The sequence below is a fragment of the Tamandua tetradactyla genome, chromosome X (assembly GCF_023851605.1).
Source record: "Tamandua tetradactyla isolate mTamTet1 chromosome X, mTamTet1.pri, whole genome shotgun sequence".
Lineage (NCBI taxonomy): Eukaryota > Metazoa > Chordata > Mammalia > Pilosa > Myrmecophagidae > Tamandua > Tamandua tetradactyla.
The window spans coordinates 89672267-89687447 of record NC_135353.1 but is presented as its reverse complement, the minus strand read 5'-3'; the positions used below and the strand labels follow the sequence as shown (position 1 = coordinate 89687447).

Genomic DNA, 15181 nt, shown 5'->3' with positions numbered 1-15181 from the left:
CAAATAATGATAAATGAAGTATAATATAAATGGTTAGCCAGCAAATATCAAATGTCCTAACAGGTGATACAACTATTGAGCAAAATTCATGTTTTGGAGTTCTGCCAAAACTAAGATGCTAAAATCTATTCCAAACTCACAGCTAATAAATTGTAATGAACCAATTAAGTTATCTTTCAAATTATTTTAACAGGATCAATAACAGGTAAAATAGCCAACCAAGAAAATATATATAGTGAGTCACCAGATCTTTATTCCCATGCAAATAAATTACTGTAAGCCAAGGATACAATCTGAGTCATTCCCTGTTAAACCTGAAAGGCAGTCCAGAGAATCTGTTCCAAGCAAAAGGATTCCCTAATGAATGTTTATATCTATATGACCATATATGTTAAGAATTGTTCCTACTCCAAGCCCGATGTGCAGGCAATGATGGAAAAACTGACCAAGAAAGGTAACTTTCTTACTTTACATATATTGATACATAATTATCCTAATAAACTGGAAGACTTCAAACAAAATTTATGAATGATATAATCCCAAATTTCAGTCTACAACAAAAATTAAATATACTAACCTTTTCATAGAATTTACTGCATCCAAAACCAAAAAGCAGCAAATGTCCATGAGAATCTGTGCAGGCAAAATGGTTTCCATCTGGTGAAAATTTACAATCAAACACTGCACCATGGCCTTGGCCTTCAATCTGAAATTCAGGAGTTTCTCTAAGTCATCTTATGAGTAATTTTCAAATAATATATAGGTGATAGCTTCTCCTTGCTAATACCTTGGATTCTGTGATGCATCAACATTCCAATGTACTCTCTGGCTTTTGTAGCCAGAACCCTTGTCAGAAAAGCTCTGAGAGAAATTAGGGAGAATCAAAATGCAATGGATGACATTAATCCTTACCAGCAATGTCACACCTTAAGAAATAGTTAATGGATGACTGAAGAGATTTAAAAAGACCTATACCCAACCAAATTGAGAAGGATGCAGTCTCAGCAAAGTTAATATATTACCTTCATATCTACTGTTGTAATTCAATTAAGCTTTAAAATAATCATCTTAAAATTAAAACACAAATCAATTTTACTAATGAAAGAGAGAGTATTATTAACACTGTGGATCTGAATAAAGCTTATAAAAGGGAGCTCAAAGGGCACCAGTTTAGAAGTGTTAGAACTGTTCTTCAGAGAGGGAAATAAAATATGGAAATCATGTGTATTCTTATCACTATAGAAGGGTCTATCACTACAGAAGGGTGTTCTACTGGGAAAAGAGGTAGCTCACCAGATTTTTCAATGGTTTGCATGAAATATATTTTTGAGAGTATCCATATCTCCAATTCCATATTTACCAAACAACCTTCTGATTACTGATTAAGCCATTATGGGGTTTATGGGAGGCAGACACAAGTACTGACAGTCACTACAGTCATTCATAAATTAGGATTATAGTTTAAGCATTAATGCTTTTATGAGTTCAGCTAATGTTAACTCTAAAAGTTTAATGAATTTGAGTTTCTAGAGTTTCAGAGTTGGGGACCAAAAGTTGGAAAATGTGGACAATGCCAAGATAATAGAGTCACCCTGGAAGGTCTTATTCTGGTCCCTTTACTCTCAGGTCTTGATTCACTTCCTGAATTACTTTATAGATTTAAACATAGATGACAATAGGTTATATGCAGTAGGTATACTTTAATTACCAAGTTATCATATAAGAGAAGTAAGTTTCAATATGAATCAAAACACAGATTTTCCTTACCATATTAAAGTAATTTCGAATTTTGGTCCCCCGGTCAAGGTCCCAAACAAAAATGTTTCCATCATGACCTGCTGAAAGTATGATCCTTTGATCAAATGGATGTGCTTCCAAAACAAATACTTCATCATCATGTCCCTATGATAAAATCAATATTAAAAATGAAAAGTAAAATCAAACATCTGGTTTATATTATAAGAGTTATCAATTTGGTTCAGATGAATCCATGCTTACCAATTTAACTGTATTTACTACATGGACACTACATGAATAATATAATTTAGTTAAAATTACTTATATGCACAATAGCTGATTTTATAAAGTATCAACAGACTGCATAGTCCAACAGTCACAGCTTATTTAACCAGGCCCATGAAGTATAATTGGTATTTCCAGGACTCTGCTATTTAAAAGAACACAAAAAATGTGACAAAAAAATCAGAATCTTTCATTAACATCCAATTCTGCCACAATGAAAACAGACAAACCTTTATTCTACTTCATCCAGCACTCTGTATCAGTGGTATTTAAACTGTATTTGGGGAGGGCCCATAATATATTCTAGGAAAAAGCTCAATGGATCTGTTCTATATCTGTTTTATGTTTGGAGGTTCCATTTAAGATGTTATCTGAACATTGGATTTGCTACTACAAAATACATTAGTTTGAAAACTAATGCTCTATGTTACGTTTCCCTCCCAATCAATCAATGTATACCAGTATATAGAGACCTTGGATCAAGGGTTGGCAAACTATAGCCTGCAGACCAAATTCAGGTGTGAGACATTTTTGCACATATAACCTATGAGCTAAGAATGATATTACATTTTTAAAATGATATTAAAAAAAACATGAAAAAACAACACATATGCAATAGAGACACATGCGGCTTACAAAGTTTAAGAAGTCTGGCCTCTTACAGAAAAAGTTTACCAACTCTTCATTTAGATCATTGTTGATTTTCATAAAACCTAACGCCTTACCAGAAAGTACATGATTTACAACAGGCGAAATCTCAAAAAAGTATACACAACATCCTGAAGTTGGCATTTCATTTAGGAAAATATCAGCATATTATATATACATCAAGTGCTTGTAGAAGTGACCATACACTAAATGCCCCAAAATGGCATTTAACCCAAATCATGATATTAAAAAAATGGACTAATACAGTATCCTACCATATTACAACTCTGAACAAAAAAAAATAATAAACCTTATTAAGAAATAGTGGGAGAGTGACTCAAAACGCAGAGCGTTACGAGTAGGTAAAATCCTATCACAAATGAAAGTTTACCAAAACTCTTTTCCCAGTGACTACTGAAAAAGCTCTGTATCTGTTATAAAAAATTCCTCCTGAATAATCAATTTGATATAGCCAATATTTTCTCAGGTTCCTAACCAATAAACAATAAGGTTACTTTGTTAAACTTAAGGATATGAAATATGTATCTAAATATGATTAAAAGGGGAAATGCTAAATTGCATATATGGTAACAATAAACATTTTTTTTTAAATCCATGGAACTACACTATGTTAAATTGCATATATGGTAACAATAAAAAGTTTTTTAAAAATCCATGGAACTACACTTCACAAATAGTAAACCCTAAGATAAACCATGGACTTTGTAATTAGTAGTACAATTATAAAAATGTGTTATCATGAATTGTAACAAATGTTCCATATCAACGCAAGGTGTTGGTGGTGGGGTGGTATATGGAAATCCTGTATTTTATGCATGATTGTTCTGTAAAACCAGAACTTCTCTAATAAAGGGAAAAAAGTTAAGTATCGTGAAATGGAAACCTATTGCTACAGTGAATGGAGGGAAGCATGGTTTATTTTGTTGAGAATGTTTAAATGATGCAACTACTTCAGTATACATTGGGAAAGAGTGGTTTTTAAACAGGGAGTTTTATATTTTAGTTATATGCCTTAGGGTGAAGGCATAAACATTGGATTATGGAGAGCAAAACCTAGTAAAACTCAGTAACATCTTAAGATATATCATCTGTGGTATTTGTATTTATCCTTTCCACTGTTACTTTACTCAAAGTACCTGACCCTTTTATACCCTAAAACTTTCCTGTTTGTCATATATAACCCTCCCCAAGAATTGATAACTACCTTAATTCCCTCATCACATATGTTTTAAATTAAGCACCTATTTCCACCACCAGAAAACAAGTAAAAATTATCATCACGTCTCATCCTGGCTACTACAATCAACTTCTACAGGTTACCCACAGTCACTCTTATTCCTACTCCTTCTATTCTCTTTATCTTGTAGCCAGAATTACAAGACATTTTTCAAAAGGAAAACTCATATGTCATTCCCTTGCTTTAAATGCTTTAATGGTTTCCTATTGGTCTTAGGATGGACCCTACAGGACCCTGAATGGTCTGGCTCCTGTCCACTTCTTCAGTTTTTATCTGGTAGCACTGTTTCTGCTCTCTGTTAACTAGCCAGATTGGCTTTTTATCAGTTCCCTTCTACCTTAGAACCTTTGCAGGTGCAGTTCCCCCTTCTTGGAAAAACCTACCAACTTCCTCACATAGGAAATTCACCAAATATTTATTTAGCCCCTGCCGCATAGAGATAGAAAGTAAACAGGAAAATACCAGGTAGAGATATATACTATGATGAAAATAAAGCAAGGTGATCTAATAAGAGCAAGACTGCAAGCTATTTTAGACTGTTTGAGTGGGGAAGGTCTTGTCAAAAAGGGGATATTTAAGCTGAGACGGATAATTTCTAGTCACTTTTCAAATCTTAATCCAAACTTCACTTCTTCAGGAAGCTTTTTACTTTCCCAGACAAGATTAGGGCACTCTGTTAGAAGCTTACATTGCATCTTGTACTGTACTTTCCTAGCACTTATTGGATTAAAGGTTATTTATCTCTTAACAGGTCATCAGCTCCAAAACAAGGACTCTGTTTAATTAACATTTATCCCTAACATATAGCTCAGTGCCTGTATGCAGTACATGTTCAATAAGTATTTGCTGAATGGAAGAACTTTATACTCCACTAAAACCCTGCCATACAAATTATTACAACAAAACTAAGTAGATTTGACTGTTGCAAGGACTAAAAAAACTCAGGGCTAAAATTTCTTCAAAAAAATTCACCAAAATCAGATGACCCATGGGAAGAGTGCCACTAAACTGGACTCTACATTAAAATACCTATTAAAGTGGAGTTTTACATGGATTTATAAAACCAGTGGATACAATATGGCCTTTAAAATTGTGATTTTAAAGACACAGACCTGTGATGTCCAATATGATAGTAGATCATATTGTGGCTATTAAGTATTTGAAATGTAGCTTGTATGAATTGAGATATTCTGTAGGTATAAAATATACACTAGATTTTAGACAAGGTACAAAAAAGAATGTAAAATACCTCATTAATAATTTTTTTAATCACATGTTGAAATGCTAGTATTTTGGATATATATCAATTATCAAAATTAATTTCACCTCATTCGTTTTATTATTGCCATTATTAGAAAAATTAAAATTTACATATGTATCTTAAATTTCTATTGGACAGTGCTGCTACAAACATGTCCTAATAAAGAGTCAAGCAAACAGTATACATTTCCCAGATAAATTAACTGAAATTTATCAGGGCATAGGGTAAAACAGAACCAAGTAAGTACTGGCTTAACAGATAAAAGGAAGAACCTAGGATTCCACCAACACAGTAGTAGGAGTATATATAGGAAAGAAGACTTGAAAGATATATGAAAGTTAAACTGGAAATCTGAAAAACAAATTTTAGAAACCTGAGAGGTCTTATGCTAAAATTATTTCATATAGGAGTCAAAGAAAGATGGCAGCATGGTATACTAAAAACAGAAAAGAGTCATGAAAACTGGGCTTTCTCCTGTTACTCACCACTGCATAAACATATCACAATTACATGGTCTCTCTCTTTAAAATGCTAATGAATCCATAATTGAAGCAGACTGGGAATAAATAAAGCTTTTAAATGCAATTTAATCTAAAGTCAACCCATATTAATAATAAACTGGCAATCATCAACGCCATTCATGTGATTTCTGCTACTAATCCTCTACCAACTTTTTAAAATACCAATATCAGTCTTTAACTATGACAAATATATTTTTTTATAAAAAAGAGGAAGAAACACTTTTATCTCCTACTTCTTCCAAAAACTAATCCCTGAAGGAAGAGTATAAAGGACATGCTTGTTAAAGTAAGGCTAGCCTCAACCCCAAAACAGTAATAACAACAAAAAGTCCTAATTCCTGGTAAAAACAAAATAATTTAGATTCTGCATACTATACCATAATAAATAACTAGATATTAGACTTGGAAAGGACCTCAGAAAGTTCTCTTGGTATATATTTGCCATGCATTATCTCTACTTTACAGGAATGTCAACAGATGTCCCACAAAATTAAGTACCCTCCCCAAGGGCAAAGTCATAGAAAACAAAATAGAACTTAAATTTTCTGCCTCCTAGAATAAATCCCTTTTTGACCATTTTAATTTCTCTAAAAATAGAATACTTACAGATAAAGTATGAAGAAGCTGCCCTGTAATGGAATTCCATACTTTTAAAAGGAAATTGTTCACTGCAGTAATAATTGTGGTGTCATAGCGATCCCAGGCCACCATAGTCACCTTAAGTTTAGTGACCTTGTCTTCTCCGGATGGCAAACTGCTCCTAAATAAAATAATTTTAAATATTCACACCTTGTCCAACTATACCAAGGATACATGTAAAATACCAAATTATAACAATTTCCTCAGGATCATGCAGTTGTTTAGATAAAAAATCCTAAAATATATTAAGTACTCATAAAAGAAAAAAATAAATGTATACATGTAGGGCAATACCCATAAGCTTATTTCATGGAGAAAAATGACTCAAAATGACAATAATTTGATAAACAAATAGCTCTTTGAGAATAAAAAGGGTAAACTAGAAAGAATTCTACAAATACCTTGAAAAGCAAAACAGTTATGGTAACAAACGGAAAATATGAAAACTTATAATGTCCTTTAGTCTCTTAAATAATATATTTCTTTAAGTGACATGCCTTATAAAAACAGTAAAAAGTTTGGTAACTTTCATTTTAATCTAATATGATACCATCAATATAACTATGGCTACAAAATCAGTTCTATATTATTAAAATTAAGACAATTTCAGGGCCATATCCTTTAGAAATTCTAGTATCTTAAAAAGGTAATTATATATCTTCCAATCAACAGTGAATGATGAACCAGAATGCTGAATAAATATACAGATGTTGAATAGGAATGCTAACACCATGATATATTATAAAGGTAAATGGTGACATTTAATAGGGACAACCCTTAAGGTAAAAAGTAGTAGATACATAATTTTTTAAATGATCTACAGAAAAGACTATGTGGGCAATTGCAGAGAGGAATCTCTGAGTCACTACAGACCAGAATTTTTAATGCATCAGCAAGTTTCTATCATCTAGTCTGTCAATCAACAAGAAAAGACACTTAGAGACAGAATAAAAATACAAATATTTTGTGCCAATTAATTTCAAACCATTTACTAATTTATAAAGATAACTTTTTGTTCATTTCCTAATATACTAAAATAATTTAAAAGATAATATACCATATGAGAACTACTGAAATATCTAATATCCATTCTTACCCAGTCATTTTAGTAGCCATATCTAGCACTATACTCTTCCATTCTTGTTGCTGATATTGCCAAATTCTTGCTGTTCCATCTCTACTTCCACTAACAAATCTTAAACTGCAGACAAAGAGTGAAAATAGACTTGTTATTTTTTATTGCCAAAAAGGAAATCACTCTCTTGTGATTATAAAAGTAATACATTCATCCTCATGGGAATGTGAAATGTTGCAGCAAATTTGGAAGAGTCTGGCAGTTCCTCAAAAAGTTAAACACAGAATTACTATATGACCTATCAACTCCAATCCTAGATATATATGCAAGAATAAGGAAAATATATGTCCGTGTAAAAGCTTCCATATAAATGTTCATAGCAGCATTATTCATAATAAAAATTCTTAATGTCCATCAATTGATGGACATTCAAAATGTGGTATATCCATGTAATGGAATATTATTCAGCAACAAAAAGGAATGAGAAATTCATGCATACTACAACATAGATGAACCTTGAAAACATTATGGTAAGTGAAAGAAGCTAGTCATAAAAGACTGCATATTCTGTGACTCATTTATATGAAATGTCCAGAATTGAAAAACTATACATATAGAAAGTAGTTTAGTGGTTGTCTAAAGTTGAGGGTGAGGAGGATGGAAGGATTGGGAGTGACGGCTAAAAGGTATGGATTAAGGCTATGGGTTTTCCTTTTGGAGGTAATGAAACTGTTATAAAATTCATTGTGGTAATGGTTACATAATTCTTTACACTAAAAACCAATCAATTTTGTGGTACGTAATTATATCTTGATGAAGTTGTCAAAAAAAGTAATACATTTATTGTGAAATTTCAGGGCAATAAAGTAAAAGCAGCCATAATTCAATCACAGTTAAGACTTTAGTTTCTATTTCAGACTTTATTAAAATATATGAATATATTTATATTTCCCCCAAAGAAAATGGAATTATACAGCATGTTTTTTGTTTTTCCCTAACAACTGTATTTTGTAGATATATTTCTATGTCTAAAAGCACAAAACTAACATCACCGTTTTTTTTAATTGTGGTAACATATAAACAATACAAAATTTCCCATTTTAGCCACTACCATGTGTACAATTCAGTGATATTAATTACATTTACAATATTGTGCTACCAACACCATTATTCATTACCAAAACTTTTCCTATCACCCCAAACAGAAATTCTGTACCCATCAAGCAATGACTCTCCTTTCTCACACTTCCCCTTAATTCCCCTCCAGCCACCGGTAACCTGTATTGGTTTCTTCCACGTATTTCATATAAACGAAATCATGACATTTGGTCTTTTGCATCTGGCTTATTTCATACATGTCCCCAAGATTCAAGTACATTATAGTACACGGCAGTACTTCATCCCTTTGTCTTACTGAATAACATTTGATTTTATATATATATATATATATATATATATACACACACACACACACAATGTATTTTGTTTGCTCATTCATCTGTTGATGGACACTTGAGTTGCTCTTAGTGTTTGGCTATTGTGAATAACGCTGCTATGAACATTGTGTACAAATATTGCTTCAAGTTCCTATTTTCAATTCTTTTGAGTTATACCTAGACGTGGAATTGCCAGGTCATAGGTAATTCTGTATTTATCTATTTGACATTCACAACGACTAAGCCATTTTGCATACCCACCAACAATGTACAAGGGTTCCTATATCTCTGCATACTAACCAACACCTATTTTCCTTTTTTTTAAGATAATAGTCATCCAAGTAGGTATGAGGTAGCAGATCGTTGTGGTTATGATATGCATTCCCCTAATGACTAATGATATTGAGCATCTTTTCACATGCTTTCCAACCATTTCTGTATCTGCTTTGGAGAAGTATCTATTCAAATTCTTTTCTCATTGTTATTGAGTTGTTCTTTTTTGTTGTTGAGTTGTAGCTCTTTATATATTCTGGATACTAAACCCTTATCAAATATATGATTTTCAAAATTTTCTCCCATTATATACATTTTTTCACTTTCTTGATAATGTCTTTTGAGGCACAAAAAATACCATCAGTTTTTTTAAATACTTTTATTTTTTAATTAAGTTTCAGAGGCAGACCAAAATGTTCCCTGTATTTTGACATAATTGAAAAACTCTGTGAAGCAGTAATTCTTCAGGCTGACCAGAATTCTAATTGCCATTTGTACAGGACTTCGAGAAATGAAATACAGAAAAATATACAAATGGCTAATGTTTCCTGAGTGATTCTTAACTGCTAAGTGCTAGTCTAAGTGATTTACATGTATTACCTCATTAATCTCTACAACCATCATTTGCAATATATGCTATTAGAACTTTTTTTTTCATTAGAGAAGTTGTGGGTTTACACAACAATCATGCACCAAATACCAAATTCCCAAACACCACCCCTATTATTAACACTTTACACTGGTGTGGAAAATTTGTAAGTTTGATGAAAGCATATTTTTATAGTTGTACTATTAACTGTAGTCTATGGTTTAACTTAGGAATCACTGTGTTGTGCAGTTGCATGGATTTTTCTTTTTAATTTTTATTCTAGTATCATATATACAGTCTAACATTTCCCCTTTCAACCAAATTCGGATAAATTTGTGCTGATAATTACAAACATGATTGTGTGTTACCACCACCACAATCTATTAACAAAACATTCCTCCCTTTCCCAGTAGAAGCTGCATTTTAAGACTTAACTCCTTATTCCCTACACCTTCCTCATCCCCTAGTAACCTATATTCAAGATTCTGACTCTATGAGTTTGCTTATCCAGAAGTATTTCACATCAGTGAAATCATACAAATATTTGTCCTTTTGTGATTGGCTAATTTAATTCAACACATCTTAAGATTCACCTACGCTGTTGCATGTACCAGAACTTCATTTCTTCATACAGCTGAATAACATTCTATCGTATGTATATGCCACGGTTTTGTTTACTCATTCATAGGTTGATGGACACTTGGGTTGCTTCCATTTTTGGCAATTGTGATTAACTCTACTATGAACATCAGTGTGAAAATAACAGTTCAAGTTCCTGCTCTCAATTCTCTTGGGTATTTACATAGAAGTAAGAGTTCCAGGTCATATGGTAATTCTAAACTCAACTTTCTGAGGAACTGCCAAACTGTATTCCACAGTGGCTGCAACATTTTATCTTCCCATAAGCAAAGAATGAGCATTCCTATTTCTTCACATCTTTAAATAATAGCTATTACTATAATAATAATAATTATTATTATTATATCTCATTGTGGTTTAATATGCATTTGGCTAATGATGTTGAGCATCTTTTCATGTGTATTTTGGCCCTTTATATAACTTCTTTGGAGAAATGTACATTCAAGTATTTTGCCCATATCTTAAATGGGTTGTCTTTTTTTTGTGGTTGTTGTTGAGTTGAAGGATTTCTTCATATATTCCGGATATTAAACTCTTATCCAGATATGAGTTCCCAAATATTTTCTCCCATTTTGTAGACTGACATTTTGCTCTCATGATAAACTCCTCTGAGGTACAAACACTTTAAATTTTGATAAAGTACCATTCATCCACTTTTTCTTTTGTTGCTTGAAACCAGTGATAACACAAAGTCCTGAAGATGCTTCCCTATTTTTTATTTAAGAAGTTTGATAATATTATCTCTTATATTTACGTCATAGTACATTCTGAGTTGATTTTGGTATGGAAAGAGGCAGGGGTCCACCTTCATTCCTTTGCAAATGGAGACCTCAATTTTGCTAGTTGAGGAATTTTGCATCTATATCTATAATCGATATTGGTCTGTAGTTTTCTTTTCTTGTGGTATCTTTATCTGGCTTTGGTATGAGGTTGATGTTAGCCTCCTAGAATGAGTTAGGGAGTGTCCCCTCCACTTCAATTTTTGCAAACAGTTTGAGCTGAACTGGAGTTAACACTTAGAATGTTAGGTAGGATTCCCCTATGAAACCATCTTGGTCCTGGGCTTTTCTTTGTTAGGAGGTTTTTAATTACTAGATTCAATCTCTTTATTAGTTATTGGCTTGTTGAGCACTTTTATGTCACTTTCATCAGTGTAGATAGTTTGTGTCTCTAGAAATTTGTCCATTTCATCTGGGTTATCTAATTTGGTGGTATAAACATGTGCATAGTATCTTCTCATAGTTTTTTTTAATTTCAATGGAGTCAGTTATGTCCCGCTTTTCATTTCTGACTTTAGTTAAGTGTGTCTCTGCCTCTTTTTGTCAGTCTAGCTAAAGGTTTGCCAATTTTATTGATCTTTTCAAACAACCAACTTTTAGTTTTGTCTATTCTCTTGTTTTTTCTCCATTTCATTAATGTTTTGATTTTCTTTTTTTTCCCAGTCCTGTTCACTTTTGCATTTAGTTTACTCTTCTTTTTCTACTTCTTTCAGATTTCAGGTTTGGACTCTGATTTGAAGTTTTTCTTTTTTAATGTAAACATTTAAAGCCATAAAATTCCCTCTCAGCACTGCCTTTTGCTGTATCCCATAAGTTTGGCCATTTTGTGTTTTCATTTTCATTTACCTCAAGATATTTCCTACTTTCCTTTGGGATTTCCTCTTTATCTCAATTGTTTCTTACACTATAAGAAGCTGTAGTGAATGGAAGACAAATTCAGGGAGGGGGAGCATGCTGGAGAAAAGTTTCCCAAGTCAGGGTTACACCGTGGGAACAAGGCCAGGGACCCAGAAAGGGACTGCAGGAAGACTCCAAACTTCTCTGTAGTGGGGATGAGGGAGTGGCCAAGAAGGGCACAAGGAGGTTCTTCCAAAGCTCCCCCAAACCTGAGCTTTCTTGATCTGTTCAGTAAACCTGTCCTCTGAAGCTCTGAGGAAGCCTATCATATTTAAGTCTTCTCTGCTGCCTTTGTTCAGAGCAGGTTGGGACGATGGCCACCCTCAAAGCTGGGCCAATGATCTGAATAATCAAAAGCTGTGATCGGTTATCAGCCTGTGTCCACCTCAGATCTTGTGGAAGTGGATTTTGTCCTTTTTTGGAACCAGTTAAGTTACATCAGTGACTAGACCCCACTGTGGTCTGCCATGAGAGTGGGGGTTAGGTACTGGTAACCACCATGTGGAATGTAAACCTTACAATTATTTACTGTAATTTACAAGCCTCTTCCTCCTTCTCTTCTCTGGATGATGTACAGCATTTTACTGAAGTGTGGAGTTTCAAAATACTTGATTCAGACAATTCTTGCCTGTTTAACAGTTGTTCTGCTGAAAGGATTCCTGGAGCTACCTACTTTACTATCTCCTCACAAATCCCTCCTATTTCTTTTAAAAAGAGTCCAATTGTATGGATATATCAAAATTTATTTAGTCAATTCCCTAATGATGAATATATACCGTTTCCAATGTTCACCAGTATAAAAAATGTTGTAATGACCATTTTTTGTACATATCTTTGTAGAATCTTATACATATCTTTGCTGGATCAAAGGGTAGGAATATTTTTAAATCTTTTGATGGGTATTACCAAATTGTTACCTAGATATAGTTTTCTATGTTAACAATTTATATTCTTGTCAAAAATTGGAAGGAAGTGTAAATTTTCCCTAAGCCTTGACAATACTGGATATTATCCTTCTTTATTATATTGACTTTCTGATAGAAAAATTATGTTACTGTTATTTAATTAGCATTTATTTGATTACTAGTAAAACTAGACATCTCTTGATGTTTTTTATTTTCCTTTTTTTACTAATATATAAACAATTTTATTTTCTGAAAGTTTGCCAAGATGTGGTTTTCCCCATTTTTTAAACTTTTTTTTATTGTATAGTATAACATATACACAAAGCAAAGAAATAAAAAAGCAGTAAATTTCAAAGCACTTTTCAACACGTGATTACAGGACAGATCCCAGAGCTGTCAAGGGCTACCATAATATCTGCTCATATTTTTCCTTCTAGGTGGTCCAGAATATACAAGGCTAGAGATTAAATATTTTTTTATCATCACAATCGACTTTACCTTTTGTTTTTGTGAAAAACAACATATATGCAAAAAAACTATAAATTTCAAAGTATAGCACCACAATCAGTTGTAGAACATATTTCAGAGTTTGACGTGAGTTATAATTTCAAAATTTTAGGTTTTTACTTCTAGCTGCTCTAAAATAATGAAGACTAGAAGAGATATCTATTTATTGATTCAGCATTCACATTCATTTGTCAAATGCTATCTTCTACGTATACCACCATCATCACCTTTGATCTTTCCATACCTCTCTTTAGGGGTGTCTGGGCTATGGCAATTCAAATTTTTTTCAATTGGAAGGGTCTGTCATTAGTAACGGGTAGGGAAATGGAACTATCTGATGTTCTGGAGAGGCTGGCCTAGTTTTGAGGACTTATCTGGACAAAGGACCCATTTGGAGGTTGTAGGCTTCTGGAAAGTTACTCTAGTGCATGGAAACCTTGTGGAATCTTATATACTGCCCTAGGTGTTCTTTAGGATTGGCTGGAATGGTCCTGGTTGGGGGTTGGCAGGTTATGATAGGTAGCAAGGTCTAACTGAAGCTTCCATAAGAGCAACCTCCAGAGTAGCCTCTCGACTCTATATTTGAACTCTCTCTGCCAATGATACTTTATTAATTATACTTCTTTCCCCATTTTTGGTCAGGATGTAATTGTTGATCCCATAGTGCCAAGTCTGGATTCATCCCTGGGAGTCATCTCCCACATTGCCAGGGAGACTGTCACCCCTAGATGTCTTGTCCCACATAGGGGGAAAGGCAATGATTTCACTATCAGAGTTGGCCTTAGAGAGACTGAAGCCACATCTGAGTAACAAAAGAGGTCCTCCAGAAGTAACTCTTAGGCATGATTATAGGTAGTCTAAGCTTCTCCGCTATATACAAAAGCTTCACAAGAGTAAGCCTAATGATTGAGGGCATGGCCTATTGATTTGGGTGTCCCTAAAGTTTGACACGGTATCAGGGGATTCCCTGATGGTAAGATTTTTTTTTATTGTATTGTATGACACATATACAAAGCAAACAAATAAAAAAACAATAGTTTTCAAAGCACTCTTCAACAAGTGGTGACAGGACAGATCCCAGAGTTTGTCATGGGCTACCATACGATCCTCTCATGTTTTTCCTTCTAGCTACCCCAGAATATAGGAGGCTAGAGGGCTTAAATACTTTGTTTGTTTGTTTTTCGTTTTGTTTTGTTTTTTGCATGGGCAGGCACCAGGCATCGAACCCAGGTCTCGGGCATGGCAGGCGAGAACTCTGCCTGCTGAGCCACCATGGCCTGCCCTTAAATACTTTATCATCACAATCGACTCTTTTTCTGAAAAGTAACATATATACAAAAAAGCTATAAATTTCAAAGCACAGCACCACAATTAGTTGTAAAACATATTTTAGACTTCGACATGGGTTACAATTTCACACTTTTAGGTTTTTTACTTCTGGCTGGTCTAAAATACTGGAGGCTAAAAGACATACCAATTTAATGATTCAGCATTCATATACATTTGTTAAGTCCTGTCTTCTCTACATAATTCCACCATTACCTTTGATCTTTCCATACCTCTCTTTGGGGTTGTTTGGGCTATGGCAATTCTACATTTTTGATATTGGAAGGGTCTGTCACTAATATGGGTTAGGGAGATGAAACTATCTGAGGTTCTGGAGAGGCGGGGCTAGGTTTCAGGGCTTATCTAGACCAGGGACCCATCTGGAGGTTGTAAGTTTCTGCAAAGT

At 33.6% G+C, this 15181-nt stretch overlaps 1 protein-coding gene across 3 annotated transcripts in view; it reads right to left on the bottom strand.

Moving 5' to 3' along the window:
* The window catches only part of BRWD3 (bromodomain and WD repeat domain containing 3), a 133777-nt gene that overhangs the window by 61383 nt on the left and 57213 nt on the right, over positions 1-15181 (bottom strand). For all 3 annotated transcript variants that reach the window (XM_077146879.1, XM_077146880.1, XM_077146881.1), the window contains 4 exons: positions 7446-7550; positions 6317-6470; positions 1768-1902; positions 578-706 (listed from right to left, as the gene is read on the bottom strand). In XM_077146879.1, the coding sequence (XP_077002994.1) occupies positions 578-706; positions 1768-1902; positions 6317-6470; positions 7446-7550 (523 nt within the window). The remainder of the gene's footprint in view (positions 1-577; positions 707-1767; positions 1903-6316; positions 6471-7445; positions 7551-15181) is intronic.